Source organism: Callorhinchus milii, unplaced genomic scaffold, assembly GCF_018977255.1.
Source record: "Callorhinchus milii isolate IMCB2004 unplaced genomic scaffold, IMCB_Cmil_1.0 Scaffold1, whole genome shotgun sequence".
In the NCBI taxonomy this organism is placed as follows: Eukaryota; Metazoa; Chordata; class Chondrichthyes; order Chimaeriformes; family Callorhinchidae; genus Callorhinchus; species Callorhinchus milii.
Window position 1 is genome coordinate 1,168,697 of NW_024704742.1, and position 24,647 is coordinate 1,193,343.

Consider the following 24,647-nt stretch of genomic DNA (forward strand, 5'->3'; position numbering starts at 1 on the left):
TCACACTGCAAGAATTGTTTTATTTTTCTTCAAGGAAATTTGCCAAAATTCTTAACAAAACCGAACAGATCGAACAAAAGTAGTCATTCATTACGAATATATTTCATTAAAAACCTCTCCCGTGATATTAAGTAACTCATAATTGGTTTCAGCCAAGTTGAAGTTCAGTCAAATACGTTTAGCCACAAGAAAATGCGATTCCAATTTAATTGTTTTCTTTATCATGTTAAGCCAAAACCACGGGTACATTTAATAGCTATCACCAGTTTCTCTCTGAGAGATTTGACACTGGTGTACGCGGGAAGGAAGAGGGTAAGAAAGCACGTGTTTGCCACTGGAAAGTGATTTTCAGTCATTGACCACAACGAGCTGATGGATATTTTCAAGCTGCTCATCCCGGACACAGGAATGCGATCGGTTCCGACGAGAAACCCTGGAAAGCACAATGCGTTACACTGCGCGGGATTGTAGTTGAAATCACACCTAAAGATGTTACATACAGTATTGAGAAGAGGGGAGGAAACACAACTGGTCCAGTAAGCTACCGTGCAAAGTGATGCTTCCTTGGCAGCCGGTAGCCCGCTGCTTGAGTTTCTATTTGACATTTGCCCTTGCTGGTGGCTTTGGTCGGCTCAGTCAACGGGGAAGAGAAGTGGAAGAAAACGGGGAAATGTCCTTTAATATATGGCAGAGTGAAACGTTTGGCAAGTCTCCTTACTCCACGCGCCACTGTTTACCTGGCGGTAAGCAGGAACCCGGGGGTCAGTCGATTGACGGACGCTTTTCCAGGGGTAATAATCTCGTGTAAAAAAAAATACTAATGCGGTCACTCAATCCACAGCTGTTTGTGGGACGCTGCTGTGCGCAATTGGCTGCCGCATTTCGCTCACACAATGCACAGTCATTTCAGTTTACAGTATATTCTGTGGAGCCCTTTGAGATGTCTCAAAGACGTGATAGGGCGCTATATCAAGTGCAAGGATTATTAATAGTATTTTTTTGTGGGGAGAGGGTGGGCCGGGTGTCTGATATATGCGTAAACCCATCACCATGCTTAAGAAGATAAGACAGTTGACCAACAAAGTGGGAGAAATAAAAGCAAAAAAAGCAAACAATATAAATAGATGAAATTAACTGCTTATCTAGTGCGACCACCTTGCTCGCTCTCGCCTGAGTCAGAAGATTGTGGGTTCCGAGTTGGGACAGTAAGAGGGAAAATTCACTAAACATTTGCTCTAGGATTTTGTAATGGAATTATCTTTTTATGCCTTAATCTTCCAATAATAATAATAATCCTCGCATTTGATATAGTGCTTTATCACATCGTTGAGACGTCTTAACGTGCTTCCCAGAATAGGTTGCGAAGTGGATTGACTGTATTTTGTGGACGAAACGCAGCAACTAATTGTGCACAGCAGTGTCCCACAAACAGTCGTGGATTGAGTGACAATTTTTTTGGGATGGGTTATTACCCTTGAAAAGCAACCTGCCAATTGACTGACAACTGGGATCCTACTTACTGCTTGGTAAACAGAGGGGTGTAGTAAGGAAACTTTAATAATAATAATAATCCTTGCATTTGTTATAGCACTTTTCAAGTCTTCGAGCCGTCTCAAAGCGCTTCACAGAATATGCTGTAAAGTGAATTGACTGTCTATTTGTTAGTGAAACACAGCAGCCAATTGCGCACAGCAGTGTCCCACAAACAGTCACAGATTGAAGCGACCAATTTCTTATGTTTTTTATTCTTGAGATATAATTATCAGACGTGTGGAGTAAGGAAACTTGCCCAAGGTTTTGCTTCACCGGGGAATCGAACCCAGGTCTTCTCGCTTGCGAGACAAGACTGCTAACCACTGAGCTATGGGACTCCACAAATAATTCTGGACTAGTGAAATACTTACGGAGAAATAATTTCTTTTCCTCCAAAGGCAGCTTGTGGAACACCTCCCAGAACATTTCAATGGTTGGGTGTGATCTGTTGTAGATACCTTTATACGTTGTGACCTATTGCATAAAATGCAAATTCGCTTATTATAAAGACACAGAATAGAGTCAAAGAGGAAGTTATCAGAGATGGGCTTACATTTAAAACAATTGTGCAAATTATTTTTATACCTGCGCCAACTCTAATAAAATCATCTCTCGCTTTTTGAATTTGATTTTTTATTACCAATATTTATCCTTGTGTTCTCACCGAAGAGCAACCGAGGAATGTCTATACAGAGGAAATCCCAATGATAACTCTAGATCAGGTGAAAAGCCACATTGAAAGACTATGTGACAAGGTAACATGATTGACCGCTGATAAAATAAAATCGAATTTTTGACCCCTTTCTGCAGCTGCAGAGAGCCACAAAGAATACCTGGTAAACAAATATTGAAACCACACCAACTAGAATCATGACAAAACACTAGTTATCGTACATTTTCCAGGGTTTTCCAGTCGTAGTCATCAGTCCCAATCAGCAAATCCATCAACTCCTGGGGCTGGAAGAAGCGTACTATCTCCTCGGCACAAACCTTGTAGAACCCTCTTTTGAAGTTACCAAAGGGGCCTTCCACTGATTTCTTGAATATGTAATCCACGTAGGCTGCAACAAATCTCTCCCTGAGATACAATAAAACTCGCATCAAAACATTTAACATGACTTACGCAAAGTCCGAGTCGCAGGCAAACTTGTATGAATTGTAAAGAAAAACAAAAAAATCTGATGTAATCACTAATCTACAATTTAGCTGGGGGTCTGTTGGCCAGAACACCGGAAAAAACACATCTATTCGGACACAAGCAGGTAAGTCAATGTTGACCTGCTTGCTCATCAGAAGATGCAGCATATAGCATAACAATAAAAATAATAATCCTTGTGTTTGATATAACACCGTATCACATCATGAACATGTCTCAAAGCACTCCACAGAATATACTACAAAGCGTATCGACTGTGTATTTTGTGGGCGAAACACAGCAGCCAGTTTGCCCACAGCAATGTCCCACAAACAGCCATGGAGTGAGTGAACAATTCACCCGTACTTTCAGGCTCGAGGTTGCAGATAACTGAGGGGGGCAGTGGGAGAAGAAGGAAGCTGTGAATAGCAACTTTTTAAACTCCTCTTGTACATTAGAAACCTCACCTGTTTCCAACATTCACACGGGTTTCTTTACCATTTGGAATCAGTTCCACTTGCTGGTTGTCCCAATGAATCTGCATTGAAGGCAGTCGGTTACTGAATCAGATGTATACAGGATATACACCACATTGTATAAATCCAACATTGTACGAACAAATCATATTTAAAAGACCTGCATAAAACCTTATGCAAAGGGTTAAGTTTAGTTAAGGTTTGTACGGAAGATGGCTTGGGGATCACCAGTAATTCTTTAATTAGTTGGCTTGTTGAACTTGAGGCCTGCGATTGAAGGGGGGCAATCCCAAAATGTGGGTCCCCTATAATGTTTTTGTTGAAGATCTGCCTCAATAATGGTGGATCAGTGGGAGCTGTGAGAGTGAGTGCTCATAATGACAGCTCAGTGAAAGCAGAAGCTCAGAGGGAAAAAAAAACAGGGGCGAAGCTTGTTTCTGAGGCTTTAAAGACCTCGATACCCCTGCCCTCAGGTCATATAGCTTTCTGAAACAAAACCTGTATCATGTCGTTCAGACGTCCCAAAGCGCTTCACGGATTATATTGTGAAGTGGATTAACTGTATTTTGTGGCAAAATGCAGCAGTCAATTGAGCGACCAAATTATTTTTTGAGCCCCGGAAAGCGATCCGCCAATCGATTAGCATCCCGGTTGCTACTTACTGCTAAGGTAAATAGAGGCGTGTGGAGTAAACAAACTTGACTAAACTTTCACCCTGACCATTTGCCCACTGCACCTGTGTGGTTCTTTGAAAGAGCCATCCATTTGATCCCATTCTCGTGCCTTTACCACAGACCTTTTTATAGTTTGCACAGAATGTAGTTAAAATTAAAATGAATCTTTGGGATTAATTATTATATTGTACCCTTTACTCAGCAAAGTTTGCCCTAAAAGAAATTAAGTTGTACTTACAGAAAAATCAAGAAGAAGATTTTCCTCCAGGTTATATTTGTAGTCCAAAATGTATTGCAGAGACCTAGTAGCAAACGATAATGCAAATAAGATCTTGCGATGCATAATTCAGCAAAATAGGAGTGGGAAGAAGGAGGAAAGGTGAGGAGAAGAGGAAAGACGGGTTGGGAGGTGGATTTGATCATTTTTGAATGTACGCTAAACTTGCTGATGGTTAAATACAACCAACAGGTTGACTTGTGGATAAGCACACTGTATTTCCTGCTTTCCACTGACACACAGGACCTCTGCTGAACGAGCAGTGATAACCGCAACACAGAGCAAGGGAGAACCGCGATTATGAAACTTCGGAGATACCAGTGCGTCGCGGCCGATAGATTTCGGGTACGAAAATTTGAAGGACATGTTTAGTTTTCTTGTGCTTCGTTTGCCCGATTGGGTGCTAAATTTCAATAGAAATCATTGTGACTGTTATAGGAAAAGGCTCATCGCAACTGTACCAGTTCATCCGGTAATTGCTATCTGTTCAGTCTCATTTTCTTGCCTTTTCCCCCCGCGCTCGCTTTTCAAAAGTGACTGCGGATTCTGGTTCAACATTGTTTTTTTTAGTAGAGCTCCATATCCTAATAATCCTTGTACAAAACAAATTATCCACATCTCTTCCTTTGTTTCTTTGGGAATCTTAAATGTGTGTCCTCTGGTTACCGACTCACTGAACAGTGGAAAATGTCTCCCTATTCGTTTCGTCAAAAATGTTCAAAATTTGGATTAAGTCTAAATCGGGTCTCCTGTCAACCTTCTCCGATCACGTGAAAATACCTATACCCTCTGTATGACATTGGTGTCCTTCCTAAAGTAGTGAGCTCAGGACTGGAAAGTATAGGCATACCGTGGCCTAACCCGTGATTTACGCAGCTTTAGCATTATTTCTTTGCTTTGGTATTTTAGCCCCTATATATAAAACCTAGGACCCTATTAGCTTTACTTACAGCTTTGTGGCCTTGTCCTCTGCCTTTGATAAATCTCCATATATATCTAGTGCTGGGTTTCAAGTGGCTATGATCCAATGATTACCTATTGGCGTACGGTCCCTTTCATCCAACCAGGGACATGAGCTGATGGTTCGGCCCAGAATCAACCTGTCACATAAACTTACTTGTGCAAGACACGATCCACCTCAAGCAGATCCTCCAAAATGGGCTTCACGTTCAGCAACTTCTTGAACAATGCAAGTGGGAACGGGATGTAGACCACACCGAAATTATACAAAACAAGGCCGCAGACTACTCCCAGCAGGAAGTAGTTCTCCATGGGCCCTGTCACCTGCAGATGGGTAGAAATTAACAGTGAAATGGGTCACCAATTTGCAAAAGTGAGCTACAGAAACAACTTGCATTTATATAGGGCTCTTCACGTGAGTAGCGTCTCAGAGCACTTAACAGCGGTGTGGTTTGACGCTGAGCTGAAAAGGGAGGGGAGGTGACTGAAGGCATGGATTGAAGACGAAAGTCTTCAGGTGTAATTCGAAGATGGGCAAAGAGGGGCAAGATGAAGGGAGTGAGGCAAGGAATTCAAATTACTCAGTACCACACAACTGTAATCACAACTGTGAATGGTGAGCAATAACTAGTCAAGTTGTGTTACAACAATAACAACAAATTACATGTGTGTAGCGCCTTTAATTGGAAGCACAACCCAAGACACTGGACAATCAGTGTTTCGGACCCGAGCTCGGGGTCGGGGAGGGTGGAGGGCAATGGGGGAAGGAGGGTGACCGAAGGCACAGTCGAAGAGGAGGGTCTTGAGACGGGTCCTGAAGGAGGCCAGGGAGGGGACGAGGCAGAGGGACTGTGGGATGGAGTTCCAGAGAGGCAGAAGGCCCGCTCGCCAATGGTGGGGGACATTAAGCAGGCTGGAGCCCGCTGAGTGGAGGGAACGATCAGGATGATAGGGGGTTAGGAGGTCGCAGAGGTAGGGGGGAGCAAGGCCATGGAGGGCTTTGAAGGTGAGGACCAGGATCTTGAACTGTATCCTCTGCGTGATGGGAAGCCGGTGGAGTCGGGCGAGGATGGGGGTGATAGGGTTGTGGAGCCTGGCGCGGGAGAGGACACGGGCTGCAGAGTTCTGGATGATCTGCAGCCTATGGAAGGAGGAGTTGCAACAACAATGCAGTGTGGTGAATGGCTTTATACAGCAAACAGTGAAGCTGATAACATTTTCATGACCATTAAAAATCTCTCACCTGTGAAGGAAACCAGATTCCGGTAGACTGTTCGGTAGAAATAAACATTCCTGAATCTGGATGAATCAACTCTTCAAAAAGTAGAAGGAAGAATTCCCTGCTTATAGCTCCATAATCCACACCTGCTTCTCCTTTAAATTCCACCTAAGTAATTTTTTAAAAAATGTAAAAGATATGTCTGGAAAATCACTTACGCAAACGGGGGGATCAAAATACCGGTACCTTGGCACTATTGGCGCTTCCGAGGAATATTTCTGGTCAAATTCCATGAGTGTTCAGTTTCTGTGGAAATGTCTGTTTGGAGAGGCGAATAAGGGAAACCAACCAAACACTGCATTTACCAAATTCCAAGGTTACAGTTGGTTTCCAAGAGCCACAACCTGTTTGTGCCGAGCAATGGGCAAACTGTAAGTGGCTCCAAGTGGTGAACAGTTGTGAAAATGTGCAATAATGAAGCTATGCCCTATAGCTGAGGGAGAGCGTAGATGTATTAGTTCAGGAAGCAATACAAGATATGTAAATTTGTTTACACCAAACCCATGCAGTATTTATTTAGCTCCGCTACAACTCTCACAATGATGTCCCTCACTTCACGTTACTTGTCAGTGAAGTAGAAAATTTGGACAATGACGTATGTTAGTGTAGTATAAAATCAAGACTGTGCTTGGGGTAAAATGTCTAGCAAACGTGGAACTGTATCCAGGAGAGACGAAAATGAATGATAAGTGGCCAAAGAAGTTTTTCGATATTTTCAGATCTGTTGAAAGTGTTTACTGCGATTGTTTGCGGAGCTCAATAAAGATTTGAGAAAACAATGTTGCAGCTATGTCCATTGGTAATAATTTTACGAAAGGGATTTGTTCACCATTAATTTCTTCCGGAGGTCACGGTCATCCACATTTTTCAACCATTGAAATGTGTCAGCAACCAGGGTTTTGCGATCAACCTTCAGCTTCAATTCGTGGGATGTGGGTAATGTGGGAAACGAAGGATTGCCCTCTGAAAAGACAGCTTGAAAATGTGCCTCCTAAACAAAAGACATTAAAATATTAGATTACAGCAAGACATTTAATACATCAGGGTCAAAGATGCAACGTGATTAACACGGCTATCACCGTCAACAATTGCCATTTTACCAAAATGTGTGACCTTTAACTGTCGACATGTTTAATCATCACTGATGCTAACACGGGATAAAAAAGTAAACTTTTTAACCACGTGATATGTGAACATAGTGAAAATGTTCAAGCATTAGTTTGAGATATACCAGTGAAAGTAATTTGTGCCAGAAGAACAAATTGTCACATTGCTAGTTCTGTTCAGGCCCTGCTCTGCTCTAAGCCAAGGGGGAGGAAGACAACGAAACAGATTCACTGCCAAGCAGTTCCATGTTAACCTGTGTTATTTTAGCAAATCAGCCAGGTGTGTGACACATGCGGAAACCCAGGACAATTCTTCAAGAGCATCCAAACCCAACTGAGAGTTTTGCAGATGTATGCCACCTACGCATGAAAGTTCCCTGTGTCTGAAACGGAAACCACATACTCTCCCTGGAGGGATGGTCTCCGCTTACCTAAGCATCGGGTAACCATCTACCAAAGCAGTACGTTATCCTCCTTGGCAGAGGAGGTAAGCAGTGTCTCCTTGGGCTGAACCAACTCAAAGGTGACATGTTTGGCAACAGAATGCCAGAATCCACCCAGCCCTCCATGCGATATCAATAGTTCAGTTCTTTAGCCACGCAGGTCCGCAGTATTCCGGGGCATTGCTGATGACAGCACAGCCCAGCCTGGCCGATCGGCAGGACTTGGAAGGGCAGACCAGTCAATTGGGGTCCGAGAATCACCACACTCATGCTCGGGTTCACTGGGCAAGCCAAAGCCCTAACAGGTAGGGTGGTTCTAGCTGGACATGCAGTGGGAAGGCTTGCCAGACAGTGATATCAATGGCAAGCCTCGGCTTGGCTCGTTGGATTCCAGCAGCTACCCAGGAGTATTGGGATTATCTGACATCGTGTAATTCTCATTTAGTGGCGTTCCCTCAGAGAGGGAACTTGCACGACACAGAGAAGGATCTACACAGAAGCCACTTAGTACACCGTGCGCTTTGTCATAACCCGGGTATACATTTAGGGGTGAGGAGCGTTGCAATATCAACAATATATCTCTGGAATTTCCATGTGTAGTTGGGATGCATGGAATTCTCAGCGTGGCTTGGATAATCTTATAATAATAATAATCCTTGCATTTGATATAGCGCTTTTCACATCTTCTCGACGTCTCAAAGCGCTTCACAGATTAGACTGCAAAGTGAATTGACCGTATATTTGTGAGCGAAACGCGGCAGCCAATTGCGCACAGCAATGTCCCACAAACAGTCGTGGATTAAAAATGACCAATTTATTATTGTTTTGTGTTTTTTCGAGGGATTATTATTAGGCTCTGTGTGGAGTAAGGAAACTTGCCCAAGGTTTCGCCCGTGGAACTGCCTGGAATTGAACTCGGCGGAGGGATCGAGGGACAGAGTTCCAGAGTTTCGGAGAGTAATGGCTGAAGGCACGGCCACCGATGGTAGAGCGGACAGGTTGAGGGACGAACGGGGCCGGAGCCAACCGAGCGGAGGCAGCGGGTTGGGGAGTGGGGTTGGGGGGGGTAAGCAAATCGGATATGTAGGGAGGTGCGAGAACATGAAGGGATTTGAAAACGAATGAGGGGATCTTGAAATCGATCCATTCGGGAATCGGGCGCCTGGAAAGGACCGGTCGGATGGGGTTACGGAGTTTTGTGCGGGTGAGCTGAAATCACGTTGAAATATCTCAAAGCGCTTCACAACAATTACTGGTGAGTGTAGTGACTGTCTTTTTTTTTGAAGGCCTATCTTCATCCCTCCCTTTCTTGCGATGTTATGAAATGACAGGTTTTACGTAACACAAAGCGACCTCCTCAGGTGTTACCTTAATAACACTTTAAATTTGTCCTCTGTCCAAAGCAAAAGCATTACCTGTTGATTCAAAGCTGCAAAGGTGTGAAGTGCTTGAATCTTGGCTGACAAATTCAGAATAAATGGATAGTGGCAAAAGATAACCAGAAATTCCTCCTTGTTCACTTCATCGGGCTGTAATTTAAGAATACGATTGGAATCCATTTGATTTCTTCTTTGAAGAGGTTAAATCAGCTGAACTGTACAGACAAGTGTATCACGTTCCAGAAATATGTCCTATATTTCAATAGTCGTGCTTCACATTAACTCATCACAAGGCTCGAAGACACAGCCATTGGCAGAAGTTGTAAAATGCCACGTTTGTCCGCCAAACAAATAAAATCTGTTGTCGAATTTACTGACCAGTTTCCACAATATGTGTTCACATTGTGAGAAGCAGCTAATTTACCATCTGTTACAAATACAGTAGTTCTCGAATCTCACTGATTAAACTCCAGTTGAATCACTTGGTATTACAGGGGAGAAATCACACCCGGGTCTAGATTCACTCTCGTCATGTAGCATCCACAATTGCTCAAAGCATCAGCAAATTGCTTTAACTTTGAAGTGGTGTTTTTTCTGTAGTTCTTAAAGGAAACTTATAAAAACCCAACTTCAAAATGATGGCTGTATTTAAGGCTTTGCCATGTCTGGATGATCCAAATTGCAGTATAAGGAATGTACAACAACTGGACTGTAAAGGTTTTTCAGCATCAGAAAGTTTGCCAGGAATCTTACCGAGCGATTGCAGAATTTCATATTTAAAACATCCTGATGCAGGTTGACCCAACAACACAGGTTATCGATGTAGAACTTGTTCAGCGGAATAGTCTCCTGGGCCTTGACATTTGCCTAAAATGAATTTTACCATCATATACAAAAAACATATGATACATTCCAGAATTTCATAGAAAACGTGTACAAATGACATAATTATACTTAGCTCCTCTGATATTTACCTTGTATAATAGTTTCAGAACGTTCAGGACATTTTGTAAATCCTGCTGGGACTCCTTAAACTGGGCATAGTAATATAATACAAACACCACCATGCCCTTAAACTTCTGGACCAGATTGTTCAAGAATGATGCTTTCAATAAGGACCACCACTTTCCTATTAAGCAAAGAAAAATCCTTGTTACTTGCTCCGGTATACATGGGCAGCTGTGGTTTGCTCAGGGTAATGTCAATAAGGGAATCTCTCCCGGTGTCCTGGCCACATATCCTCCGATTAAATTGGTCATTCCCCACTTGGCTGTTTGTTGGAACTTGTTGTGTGCAATTGGCAGCTGCGTTCACCCACGACATACACAGTCACTATATTTTACAGAAAAATCCGTGAAGTGCTTTGAGACGCTTAGACTTGAGAGTTTCAAATGCAAGATTGGTTTATTGTTAACATGAACAGTTACATGCTATGTTTGTATTCATGATCAGCAAGGAAAATGTTTTCGCATCGAAAGCAAACCTGCTTGTGGGGACGCTGCAGTGCGCTGCTGTGCTGCCGCATTTCACCCACAAAAATCGAAGATGTGATATGGCGCTATATCAAATGCGAGGATTGCTATCATTATAACATTTGTCCTGAGTTTCCATCCCTACATCGGCCGCAATTATTGCTGCTCTTACCCAGAATTGTGGATGAAGACTGATTCAGTTTTGTTATAGCCGCTGCAAAAGGTAGAACCAGATTCCGCACGTTTCTCTCTCGCCACATTACTGGGCACTCTGACAGAATCAGGTAGACCAGCAATACTTCTTTGTTGGTACTAAGCGTCTTGAGGCTTGGAATCAGCTTTGATTGTAAGCTCAACGTTATCTGAAAAAGAGAAAAAAATAAATGAATGAGGCTGATAAGATACTCGCGACTGTAAAGGACTGCACCAAATATACTCTCTCTATCCCACGAAGCACCTTATATACACCTCAACAAGACCCTTCGAAAGGATCTCCTTAATAAGGCTGAAGGACCCTAGTTTGACGAAGGTATTCACTTTACACACTGTGATAGGTGTTCAAGCTAAACGCAGTAATCGGATGTTTTGTCAAGGATGTTTTGGCCACTCAACAGATAACTGACTGTGAATATTTACCCTTTCGGAAATCCAGGTCTTTGTGGTAAGTTTCTCAAATACGTTCCTGGCTGTTTCAACATCAACACTCAGACAGTCACTTCCAATTCTGCTATGATCGCCATTACTAAAAAGTAACAAAGGAACACATCAATATTTTCGAATTCAGCGTTAACAGAGGACAATGCGATTCCAGAAAAAAAATCACCCGCTCAATGACCTCATCCCCTTCATTTCAGTGCCCATCACATTCATCGCTGACCTGTGTTTTCTCAAACAATTCAATAATAGGGAACCTCTCATTTCCCACATCTCCAAAAATTATGATATTTGCAATGAGCTGCATTTTTCGGTAATATTATCCGGCTAAAGTGATGGCTTCCAAACCGCATTGATACAAACCTAATAGCTGCTTCCCCGATGACACGGGGTGGTGGGGGTGGGGGGGGTGGGGGGGAAGGGTGTGAAAGCACCACTTGACGTGGTATGTTTTGGGTTAGGTCACTTGGTCTGTGACGAGTTACACAGAGAAAAATGTGTCATTCGGGATTTGGGGATGGGAGAAGAAAGGAAGTAAATGATCCAAGGTTCCTGTTCCCGACCAATGTTCAGCAGTGTGCTTTGTCTTCCGCAATCGATTGCCTTCCAGCACTGACTTCCCGGGCTCACAAATGCACAAGGGTTATTTGGGTCAGAGAACTGCCAGAGCCGACGGAACTGTACCACAGCGTACGTCACTTGCTTCACGAGGGGGAGGAAATGAGACAGCAAAACGTTTACAGTGAATCAGCTTAGTATGACCGACATGCTAATCTATCAACTGATCTTTAAAGCAGGGCTCCTGGTCTTTACTGCTGGCAGAAGAGAGACAACGATGGGAAACCATTGCCGCTGGCTCGAAAATGCGGCTTCCAAACAGGTAGGGACCTGGGAAAACTCTCGGCCTGGATTGAAGTTTACGGGTTGGTTCCTGAAGCTGTTCTGGGAAGAGCAGGGGACACCCACAGTCAGTGACATTGCTGGAGCAGCCTTTAGCAGGCAGGCGGGGCGGGCGGGAGCCTTCTGTCGAAAAAATCACTTCCTTTTATTGAAAAATACACAGTATTTTCCCATGGCTGCCTTGTCTGAAATCTGCTTAACAGCCTCCTTTAATCCGCAACGAGCAGCTTCCAGGAAACTAAAGTTCAAAAACCCAAATTCTGCATGATCTCAAATTTTAAGTCGCGAGGGCCACGAGAAATTCCAGGCCCTGGTGGTTGTCTAAGCACGGGTGGAAGAGATAGCAATGCATATCGGACCAGAATATCATACGGTCTGCTGCTGTATTTTACAGTTGATTACAATTGATTTAGTATCTCAGTTTACGGTTCCACTCACCTTTGCTTCAGAAAACTTGCAATGAGACACGAGCAGGACGAAAATATTAAATCAATCTCACTCTCGCTGGAAAAACAAAAGAATATTAACCGTAAGTAAAAAATATTCCTCTTTTAAGAATGCGATATTCTGTGATACATTTTGACGATCAGTTATGATGAGAATTAAGACTCCAACATACTAAGCAATGACTGAGTGAGTGCCACTGGCTCCCCATCACCGAATGGATTGACTTCAAGATCCTCACACTCGTGTTCAAATCCCTTCACTCCCTGGCACCTCCCTCCCTCCCTCTCCGACCTCCTCACTCCCCAATTCACCACCCAGCACCTCCGCTCGACTGGCACCGGCTCCTCCTCATCCCTCACACCCTCCGCCCCACCATCGGAGGTCGCGCTTTCAGCCGCTACGCCTCAAAACTCTGGAACACTCTCCCTCAATCCCTTCGCCTTGCCCCATCTCTCTCCCCTCTTTCAAGTCCCGCCTGAAAACCTTCCTATTCGACCGAGCTTATGGTCACCATCCCCACCCCCACCCCCAGCTCAGAATCAGGCTCCTCCACTGTTAAGCGCTCTGAGACGCTACCCTGCATGGAGGGCGCTATATAAGTGCAAGTTGTTGTTGCCTGCCTGCCAGACAGACAGACACGCACATACCCACACAGAGACTGTTATCCGACATCTCACACTGAAAAAGTTTCAGCCCAAAGTACAATTGGGACGTTTTATACCTCTCTAAAACTTTTGAGCAATTTTCTTTATGGCGCGTGCTTGAAAATGTGGAAGAATATTTCTGAAACTGTGCATTAAGAATGGTAACAAACAGCAGCAATATAAATTGTAATTTACTAACCACTCGGCGTTATCTACATCATCCGCACAGAGCCATTTATCAACAACTGTCTCTTCAATTCTGGCAATCTGTCGTGTTCTGTCAGCACAGCGGAAGTCATCAGGAGGCACAGAAGGCTGAAATGCAAATAAAATAACTAGACATTACAGTAATTAATAAGTTTCCCACTGCTTCTTCAGATAGAACCACCTTACTTACACCAATGCCCTGCTTACCAGACTCCCAGCTCTTCCCCACACAAACTTCAGGCTATCCATAAATCTGAAGCCCATGTCCAGGCTCTTTGAGCCTATCCCCCCCATCCTAGCTGGGTTCCATCGGCTCGTTTATCCCCCAGCAATTCAAATTTAACGTCCTTTAGATCCCTTTGCATTCTCACACCACCCCACATCTTCAACCTCCCACAACCTCGTAAAACCCTATACTGCCCTTGCCCCTCTCTCACTACTTCACTCATGTCCCTCGTCCTGTCTTCCCCTGCCAATGGTGCGAGAGCTTTCAGACATTCTGCCCATTCTGCTCCCTGATACTCCATCACGGAGTTCTTCCGATTCCCTCACTCCTTCCCCACGTTCAAAGGCCCCATCAAGACTTTCCTCTTTGACTGCACCTTTCCACTGAATATTTGGTTCAGAGAAAAACCCAATAGAATAGAGTATAATCATAATAATCGTTGCATTTGAAATAGCGCCTTATCACGTCTTCAAGACGTGTAAAAGCGCTTCACAGAATATACTGTAAAGCGAATTGACTGTTTTGTGGGAGAAATGCGACAGCCAATTGCGCACAACAGCGTCCCACAAGCAGTATTGGATCGAGTGACCAATTTATTATTTTTTTTTTGGAAGGAATTATTACCCCCAGAAAAGTGATCCACCAATCAACGAACAACCGGGTTCCTACTTACTGATAGTAAACAGAGGCGTGTGGAGTAAGGAGACTCGCCAACTTTTCAACCTGTTGGGAATCCAAGCCAGGTCTCTCGCTTGCGAGGCGAGTGCTCTAACCACTGAGCTACAGGACTCCGATGTCTCTGACCATCGGTTAAAAGCCATTTTAAAACCCAAGGCAATACGCAGCGAAGATTATTACCTGTAATTTGGAGGTCTGAATGAAACTGGCATCTGCTCCTGCAAAAATCCTTATGACACTGGTACCTTCTGACTCTGCAACAAAAAGGCATTTAAAAAACAGGTGCAAGCCTTTGACTTAACAATTTCTCCATAATAATAATAATAACAACAATAAGCATCCTTGCATTGGGGACAGCGCCTTTCACGTCAGAATGACAACCCAAAACGGTTCACATGATTTACTGTGATTGTAGGCGAACATGCAGCCCAAATGCACATGGGACTGTCCCCGAAGCAGTCATGAAATGAATGACCAATTTTGCCTTCCAATATAGCAAAGGTTCACCTCTTTGTAACAACAGATCAATAAGCACAGCTTAAGATTGTAGGCACTAACATCCCAAATAAAAGAAGATGTACCCAATCTTGCTAACATCTACAAATCAAACCGGGGAAACATGAATCCCGTTCTTTTAATTCATTACAGATTTCAACATGAAAAAAACATTCAAAGATGGTTGGGACGTAGTGTTAAACAAAACTGTTGCATGATCTTTGAAAACTGTGGGATAACTATGAAACGTACTTTCAGAGATTTGTGTAACACAATTTTTTCTTGATCCCATCTCTCTATTATCGGAAGGCAGATACATGTCTTGTTCTCAGGCCTCAGTCAATCATACTCTATAACTAGGTTTTTTTTTAAAAAAATTGTTTTTTTGGATCCTAACTGATAATAATGACTAAATAATAATCCTTACATTTGGCATAGCGCCTTACATGTTGGGAGGATGTCCCAAAGCGCTTCACAGGATACAATGTAAAGTGCAGTGACTGTGTCTTTTGAGGGCAAATAATACTGGTTTATTTGTGATCTAAAAAAAAATGTTTTTTCAATTTTTACTGACTTTTATTGTTGTTTCAACAACAGAAATGGCTGACTTCTGTGTCGTCATGACATCTACAAGATCACAGGATTAGTTTGCATACAGAAGGCCTTTTGGCCCATCAGATCTCATCTTTCCAAAACTCCCATCCTAATGTCTTCCCATGACAGCGTCAAGCTACTTTTTAATTGAGTCCCAGTGTCCTGGCGCAACCACCTTTCCTGACAACCTGCGACAATCCTTAATTATCCCTGGAGCAAAGAAAAACAACAACAACAACAAGATTCCATTTAAAGAGCGCCTTTCAGGTCGGGAGGACGTCCCAAGGCGTCCCAAAACATCCTGGTATCTGCCCCTGAGTGTCATTACCAGTAGTAGATGGACTCCAGCGACTGTGAGGGTGTGAAAGAGGATGAATATGGTCACTTGGAGAGTTATTTTCTAATTCTCCTTGAATTCCAAAGCCAAACGATACAACACGGTCAAGGGATGGAATGTAAGCAAGGGTATGACATCTAAACAAACAGAATTCACAAAACAAGTCAGACCATTTGAATAACGTAGACCGCACGCACCCCTGCTATCTAGCAAGCACTCAGTAATGTATACAAGGAACAGGAGGGGCCACAGCATAAATTCCCGAAAACTTAACACCAACCCCTGTTTTGACCCGTCTCCCCTAATAACTATGCTTAACCTCCTTCCCTTCAGTCAATTCTTGAATCCATGTGCACGCCATGCCCTTGGAACGTATTTGTTTAATACGCTCGCTTTCTCTCCTGTTTCCTTCTCTTTTTCAAACCTCTTTGGGGCCCTTAATTTATTTGCCCGACTACCCTCTCACTGCTATGATATTGTAAGAATTTTTGGTAGCTATGTTTTGGGTTTGCCGCTACGTCCTCATGGCTCCCATATTCTTTATTTGGAACCTCGTTCTGTACTGCGTTCAGTCCCGGTGCCTTTCTCGTTGCAGGTGATATTGTTTGAGATGAGTTCTTAGTCAAATTAACCTCTAATCATAAACCTTTCACTTGATATAGCACCCATAATGTCAGAACGTCTCAAAGTGCTTCACAGGTAATTGCTCTCAAGGACCAGTGACTGTGTATTTACCGGCAATCCTTTTAATATATGTGTGTTGTGTGTTCCTGTTGGTCACAGTCTACAACCAAAGCAACCTCTAAGCCATCACTACCTACCTGCCACAGGCTATCTGGGACACCTCCCCCTGTAATCGCTCCACTCTTTGAAAAACCACTGCATTGGTTGGAGCATTATACCCCAGCTGTCCATTCTCTCCATTCCCACATGTAAACATGCTTCCATCCTGAAAGATATGAAAAAGTATAATCCTTCTCAAGATCTAGTGTGACAGTGTCGTTACTGTGTGTGTTCTGTGGGTGAACCCGGAAACGAATATGCGCACAGCAGTGTCCCACAAATAGGTCCAAAGTGAAGGACCAATTTTATTTGGGGGATTGTTGGCCAGGACACCGAATAAACTCACTTCTCTTTTCGTATAGTGCCATGAGATCTTTAACGTCCACCTGAACAGGCAGGCGAAACCTTGCTTTAATGTCTCAAACAAAGGACGGTACCATCCATCAATTCAGCACACACCAGCAGTGCATCAGAGTGTCAGTTCAAACTTCATGAGCTCTAAGTCTTTTGTGGAATCAAGGTTTTGTTTCATTTGATGAATAAATAAGATGATAAACAGCTCAGCGCTCATGTATAATTTTCGGTTACCGGAGGTGGGCCCTAGATACTGTACATTGGCACAAATAACCCAGCGTTATAATAATAATAATAATCCTTGCATTTGATATCGCGCTTTTCACGTCAGGAGGACGTCCCAAAGCGCTTCACAGAACACACTGTAAAGTGAATTGACTGTATATTTGTGGGCGAACGCGGCAGCCAATTGCGCACAGCAATGTCCCACAAACAGTCGTGGATTGAAAATGACCAATTTATTATTGTTTGGTTTTGGAGGGATTATCATTAGGCTCTGTGTGGAGTAAGGAAACTTGCCCAAGGTTTCGCCCTCTGCCTGGAATTGAACCCAGGTGTCTCGCTTGCAAAGGCAAGTGCTCTAACCACTGAGCTTCAGGACTCCACAAATAACAGCAATAGGATGTTGCTTGTCCTCTGTGATTCGCCAAACAGTACATTTCTAATCTCAGTGGGACTATCAGTCCTTAACCAACACTATCTTCTGGCGGGTGGGAGGTACGCGGAGAGCTAACTAGTCAGTATTTTACTCATCGTTAGGTCGGCAATGAATGCTGCCACTGATGTTACTGAGACACTTTACTCATGAGCCTCATGTGCACACAGTCCAATTAGTCAGCGGGAACTTCTGCCTCTCAGCAACTGTGCGCTCTATACAGAACCGCCGTGTCCATGGCATAACGGGGTCCGACTCTGGAAGAACCATTTAGAATTTTCTTCTTGTACTTTCTATCCATTTTTGTGGATACGTGTTGGTGTAAAATGGCTGATTTTAACCCACCGTTTTTAGGCTAAATCGCTTTGTGACCTCCGTCCTGGAAACCCTTTACTGCGCTAAGGCAGGAAAACAAAACTGTTCTCATCTTAGAAGCACAGTATTTGGTTCAGATTTCTAACTTAGTAGGGACTCAAATCTCAATACACTTTTTGACAAATAATAACTAATATTTGCATTTGATATTGCAGGAATTATTATTATTATTATTATTATTTTCATCACCCCGTCGAGACATCTCAAAGCGCTTCACGGAATATACTGTAGATTGAATTGACTGTGCATTTTGTCGCCGAATTTTGTACGTGATAAACGTACCTTTGTCAGCAGTGCGGTGTGTTCACCCCCACAAGCGATGTACGTGACATTGAGACTCAGACGCTTGAGTGGAGTTACTGAACGTGGAGTAAATGTTTCTGTCAAAACAGTAATTTTGTTGGAATTAGTAACTTGTCCTGCAAAAAATATCAACAGTTGAGTATCAATAGATAGAGAAACGTGCATTGCTCCGCGCTCCGCTGCGCTCTACCAAACCATCCCGAGCAGGGAAGGCGGGAGGGAATTGACGAAATGTGTCTTACTCACTCTCTGTGTTGCTGAGCCCCAGTTGTCCACAATTGTTGTTTCCCCAACTAAACACTGCCCCCGAGAGAGACAAAGCAAAGCTGTGCGCTCCTCCGGCAGCGATCTGAGCCAACGGTATCCCCGACAGAGACGCCACGAGGTTGGGACTCAACTGTGAGTAAAACATTCCACCGAGACCCAACTGCCCGTAACTATTCTGTCCCCAGGAATAGAGTGCGCCATCTGGAAAACATCATTCAAACATTTTGTAGAGGTTGACAATGCAATTTACCTTGTGTCTTTCACATCCCTTTGGGGTGGGAGGGGGGTATGGGAGAGTGGCTGTGGGGGTGGAAGGTGGAGGGAGAAATGACCAAAACCACGAACAAAGTGATAAATCTGGAGGCGGTGTATGAAAGTGAGGAGGCAGGGCTGGGCCAGTCGGAGGGGCTCCTGGAATGGAGTGCAGAATGCCTTGAAGCTTGCCCGCTGATGGTGGACAGTATGGGGGGGTGGTGGGGTGGGGGGGAGGGGGAGGAGACATGTTGCAGGCACAGGTTCGTGGAGCTGGATTGGTAGGGTTGCTGCTGATCACAGAGGTTAGGCCATGAGGGTTCGAACACGAGGTCGAGGATGTTGAGTTTGGTTTGTTGGAGGATGAGGACCGGGGCGACGGACTCGCAGGGCATGATGCGAAAGAGGCCTGGGGTGCAGAGCCCTACACCTCGTGTGGGGAGACCAGCGATAATGCGTGCGACTTGTCGTCTTTCAGGTGACAATTAATGAATTACCTTCACAGAGAGCAAGAGAGTGGTAATGGCCGCAAGCAACCTGCTGAATCGGAACTCCGAAAGAATTTATTTCCCTGTAAGGCAACAGAAACTCCGAGAAGTGAGTTCAGAAAACACTCCTTCACACCAATGACATGAAATACACTGCCCAGAAGGCAGGGGGTGGATTTGGTGGGGTGAAGACTTAAAGGATATGGAGAAAATGCAGGGAATGGAATTAAAAGTCTGCCACTGATTGACCTCCTGTTCCCTTATTCCCAATATAACGATAACACCTGCATTTGATACAGTGCATTTCACATCTCAAAGTGCTTCATAGGATTTGCGGTAAAGTGTAGGAACTGTGCATTTTGTAGGCAAAACAATGCAGACAATTTTGCCGTGAAGCAAATTACCAATCCTAATTGGGGTATTGTTGGGGTAAAATAACAGCACGTAGAGACGGCAATTAACTCATATTTGTACCTTGGAAGCGAAACACTAACTTCACAATTGCCGTCGCCCAGTTGTCCATAGGTCCCGGCTCCCCAGGCGAAAACATTTCCCTTTTCGCAAATAGCCAAGGTATGATGTTCACCGCAAGCTACACGAGCAACTTTCGGTATACCTTGCACCGTCATTCGCTCTGTAAGAATAAGTGGCAGACCCGTGTCATTCCACGTTCATGAACCGCACTACACAAAAACCGCACTGATGTATGATCAGCATCAGCATCCAAAGCAATACACTCTACAGAAATCATGGACGTGAGGAGGTTTACCAATTGTGATCCTATTTTGATCATGCTTAGTGCGACTTACTGACAATGGATCAATAAATGTATATATTTCAAATACTATAGGAGCCCCTGCCCTTGAAACCTATCAGTGTACTGCAGGTAGAGACGATATTGTGCGCTATATTAACCAATAGCAATCGCAAAAAATCAAAAATGTAAGTTTTGACTTTAAACATTACGACTGTAAAAACATCTGGAGCAAATAACCAGAGAGTAATGGACGTTTTCAAAATTATAATTAATCTGATAGGGTTAATAGAGAAGGGCTATTTCGACTAATGGATCAACAGATGTGGCAAGAGAAAAAATTAATCCTTTCATTTAACATCTTATCACACCGTCAAACATCTCGAGTGGGAGATTGGGTGCCCTGATCTTGACAAGGAATTCACTATAAAACACTTCCCATCCTGCCTATGTAATGCAGCTTCGATCAGGAGACTGATGGAATTAATCAAGCATTTGATGTAACATTTGATGAATTGGATCTCAAGGTGACAAATGACACTCTGTCTAATCTGTGACCAGGGCTCCCTCTGTCTCCTCGTCCTCCTCGATCCCTCTGCCTTCCTTTGACACTGTGGACCACTCTATCCTCCTCCACCGCCTCTCCTCTCACCTCAACCTTTAAGGTTTTGTCCTTGAATGGTTCAGATCTTTATCTCTCACACCGATTCCACTTTGTCTCCACAAATGGCTTGTCCTCCAGCCCCCCCACCGTCTCATGCGACGTTCCTCAGGGCTCTGTCCTGGGTCATCTCCTCTTCAACCTGTACATGCTCCCTCTTAGTGACATCATCCACATACATGGGGTCAACTTCCACATGTACGCAGATGACACCCAACTGTACCTCTCTGCCTCCACCCTCGACCACAGGACCCACTGCTGTCCTGACAGAATGTCTGTCTGACATCAAGTCCTGGATGAGAGCCAACTTTCTACAGTTGAACGTCAATGAGTCCGAGGCTCTCCTGATCGGCTCCCATCAGTGCCTCCTCGTCTCAGGCGCTGACAGCATCACCACCCATGGTTGCACACTCCACCTCACCAAACCAGTCAGGAACCTGGGCTTGTTGTTCAACCCTCAACTGTCCTTTCTCCCCCATATCCATGCCATGATCCGCTCTGCCTTCCCCCACTTCTGCAAGATCACCCGGCTCCGCCACTGCCTGACCCCGCAGACCGCCGAAACTCTCATACATGCCTTCGTTACAACCAGGCTTGACTGTGCCAACTCCCTGCTTGTCAGCCTTGCCAACGCTTCCCTCCACAAGCTGCAGATCATCCAGAACTCTGTAGCTCGTGTTCTCTCTGTTCAAAATCCTTGTCCTCCTACCTCGCCGATCTGCTAAGCCCTTATCAACCTGTCTTCTCCCTCCGCTCAGCAGGCTCTGGCCTGCTCCATGTCCCCCACCCGGCCCACCCCACCATCGTCGATCGGGCCTTCAGCCTCTCTGCCCCCACCCTCTGGAAATCCATCCCACATTCCCTTCGCTTTGCTCCCTCCGTTGCCTCCTTCAAGGTATTCCCTCAAGACCCTCTTCTTTGTCCGTGCCTTCAGCCACCCTCGTACCCTCTCTGCCTTCCACCCTCCCTAATCCCACCCCACTACTCCTCCCTCCACCCCCCCCACGCACACCCTCAGCTTGGGTTCTAATCCCCGACATGTTCAGGGCCTTGGAACGTGTCAACAAATTGGACGCTTTCGTTTTCTTTTTTTTTAAGAAAAAACAGGCTATAACGTCACTGCAATAAACTGAAGGCAACATCTTTTCTCCTGATTAAACCCTCCTCGACTGTCCAGGGACTTGGGCCGTACGCCTGACGTGAAAGGCGCAATACAAAATGTAGTTCGTTGTTGGTGTCGCAGTAGTAGTAGCTGTTGTTGTTGTTGTTGTGGTTGGTTGGTTGGTTGGTTGGTTGGTTGCTGTTGTAGCAGTTTAGGTTTGGATCAGAGGAAGGAGACCTGCGAATTTAGTGGCATTCTCCTGCTTCGAAATCCTTCGAAATGTCCTCAATTTCTAGGTTTGGTAATAACACTTTTCTGGTGGGGGTGTGGCGGTGCGTGGTGGGGGGGGGTGGGGGGTGGCGGTGTGTGGTGGGGGGGGTGGGGGGTGGCGGTGTGTGGTGGGGGGGGGTGGGGGTGGCGGTGGGTGGCAGTGGGGGGTGGGGGGGGTGGCGGTGGGTGATGGGGGGGGTGGGGGTTGGCAGTGGGTGGCAGTGGGGGGTGGGGGGGGTGGCGGTGGGGGGTGGGGGGGTGGGGGGGGATGGTAGTGGGTAGCAGTGGGGGGTGGGGGGGGGTGTAGGGTGTAAGGGACCAAGCTGAGAACAACCTGATATATATATATATACACCTGACTGCTCTCTTGGTGGTTGAGACTGATGACCAGTTATATATATTTTGGGGGGGGGGGGGGGGTGGGGGCTGGAAAAAACCCCTCCAGGCTGTTCCTGAAAGTGAAACCAACTGAGAGAGAGAGAGGAAACGAAACAACAACTGAGTGAAAAGAAAGTGCAACGTGTGAGTGAGTGTCCAAACACCACCACCACCACAACCCAACCACCAGAGCAGAGATACAGAGCCCCACTGGACACCTGGACAATGATGGGAGACTTGTGTCAGGAACATTGCCCCCATTCCCATTCCCACCCCTCCCAGGGAAGAAAATGCCCCCAAAAAACACAGCAACAGCAACACCCAGTGCCTTAAGTCAGAAAACACTCACGATGTCTCTCACTCTCTTTCTATTCTTTCTATCTCTCTCTCTGTCTATCTCTCTCCCTCTCTCTCCACACACACACACACATATATATCGTTTGGGATTAATTTGTTTTAAACCCTCTCCACCCCCCAATAAAAATAAATAAATAAATAATCAGGGGCTTTTTTTTAATATAATAAATCAACTCTTTAAATCAACAATAAATAAATAAATTCATAAGTCAATCAATGAACCACAAGCCCCAAAATCCACATTAATCACATTAAAAAACTCATTAACAAGTGGGTGGGTTGGGGTGTGGGGTGTGGGGTGTGGGTATCTTCTCCCCCAAACCCACCCCACCCCACTCACCCCCCCCCCCCCCCCCAGAGAGTTGTGTGTGTGTGTGGGATGGGGGATGGGGGTGGGAGGGGGTCCCTTACCTGTGGCAGATGTCCTCACTGCCCTCCCCCCCAGCTGTCCAGGCTGGTGGTGGTCTCCTGGGGAGAGGAGGGTCCCGTCTCCCAGCAGGAACACCCAATGTCGGGCTCCGCAAGCCACCGCCCGCACCGCCTGCGCCCCCGACAGGTCCATCGCCACCGGGGCTGCCAGGGCTCCATCTGCCCCGCACCCCAGGAGGGGCTCCACCCCGTGTCCCCAACAATACATGTCCACCCAGTGGGAGAGCCCTGACCGGCTGTGTCCAGGCTGCCCCCGGCTCGGGCTCGGGCTCGGGCTCGGGCTCTGGTTCGGGACTCGGGCTCGGGCTCTGGTTCGGGGCTCTGGCTCTGGCTCGGGGCTCTGGCTCTGGCTCTGGCTCGGGGCTCTGGCTCTGGCTCGGGGCTCTGGCTCGGGGCTCGGGCTCTGGCTCGGGCTCGGGCTGGGGCTCTGGCTCGGGCTCGGGCTCGGGCTCTGGCTCGGGCTCTGGCTCGGGGCTCTGGCTCTGGCTCGGGGCTCTGGCTCTGGTTCGGGGCTCTGGCTCTGGCTCTGGCTCTGGTTCGGGCTCTGGCTCTGGATGAATGGGTTGTGTTGCTCTTCGTGTTCTGCTGTTCCACTCCATCTCATTGGCTCCAAACTCCAGGTTCCCACCCACAGCACAGCCCAGAAACCACAGCCCAGAAACCACAGCCCAACACTGTCACCACTGTAACTGTTATCATGGCACAATATTATTACTATTGTTACTAAGCTATAATATCATTATTATTATTATTATCATTATTATTATGGTATAATATCATTATTATTATAATATCATTATTGTTATTATAATATCATTATTATTATGGTATAATATTATTATTACCGTATAATATCATTATTATTATTATGGTATAATATTATTATGGTATATTATTATTGCTTTATATTATTATTATAATTATGTATTATTATTATATATTATTATTATATGTTATTATTACCATTATTATACATTGTTATACATTATTATATATTATTGTTATATATTATTGTTATATATTATTGTTATATATTATGATGACGGTATATTATTATATATAGTGATAACTGGTGACGGTCACTATGTTACATGTTGTACTGTTGTGGATTTCAGAGCCACAAACCCCTGAAGCCCTCCTGTGACTGACAGCTCAGGCCACGCCCCCAGGGCTGTGATTGACAGCTCAGGCCACGCCCCCAGGGCTGTGATTGACAGCTCAGGCCACGCCCCCCAGGGCTGTGACTGACAGCTCAGGCCACGCCCCCCAGGACTGTGATTGACAGCTCAGGCCACGCCCTCCC

The 24,647-nt window shown here is 45.2% G+C and overlaps 1 protein-coding gene and 1 long non-coding RNA gene across 2 annotated transcripts; one reads left to right on the forward strand and one right to left on the reverse strand.

Moving 5' to 3' along the window:
* On the reverse strand, window positions 1–23,554 carry LOC103184502 (probable E3 ubiquitin-protein ligase HERC4). Its single transcript, XM_042336403.1, has 23 exons — window positions 23,327–23,554; window positions 19,868–20,027; window positions 19,403–19,476; window positions 18,633–18,854; window positions 18,366–18,463; window positions 16,738–16,865; window positions 15,908–16,053; window positions 14,671–14,744; window positions 13,579–13,694; window positions 12,727–12,792; window positions 11,371–11,476; window positions 10,907–11,096; window positions 10,237–10,391; window positions 10,016–10,129; window positions 9,299–9,412; window positions 7,164–7,325; window positions 6,299–6,442; window positions 5,213–5,379; window positions 4,057–4,120; window positions 3,136–3,206; window positions 2,428–2,611; window positions 1,905–2,007; window positions 1–433 (listed from the first exon to the last, which is right to left on the reverse strand). Exons 1-23 carry the CDS (start codon window positions 23,550–23,552, stop codon window positions 222–224), a joined length of 3,096 nt encoding a protein of 1,031 aa, XP_042192337.1. The 5' UTR covers window positions 23,553–23,554; the 3' UTR covers window positions 1–221.
* Window positions 12,101–15,914, forward strand: LOC121849412. Its single transcript, XR_006085216.1, has 3 exons — window positions 12,101–12,268; window positions 12,738–12,817; window positions 15,583–15,914. It is a non-coding gene; the product is annotated as an uncharacterized LOC121849412 (long non-coding RNA).
* Window positions 23,555–24,647: the final 1,093 nt, after the last annotated feature.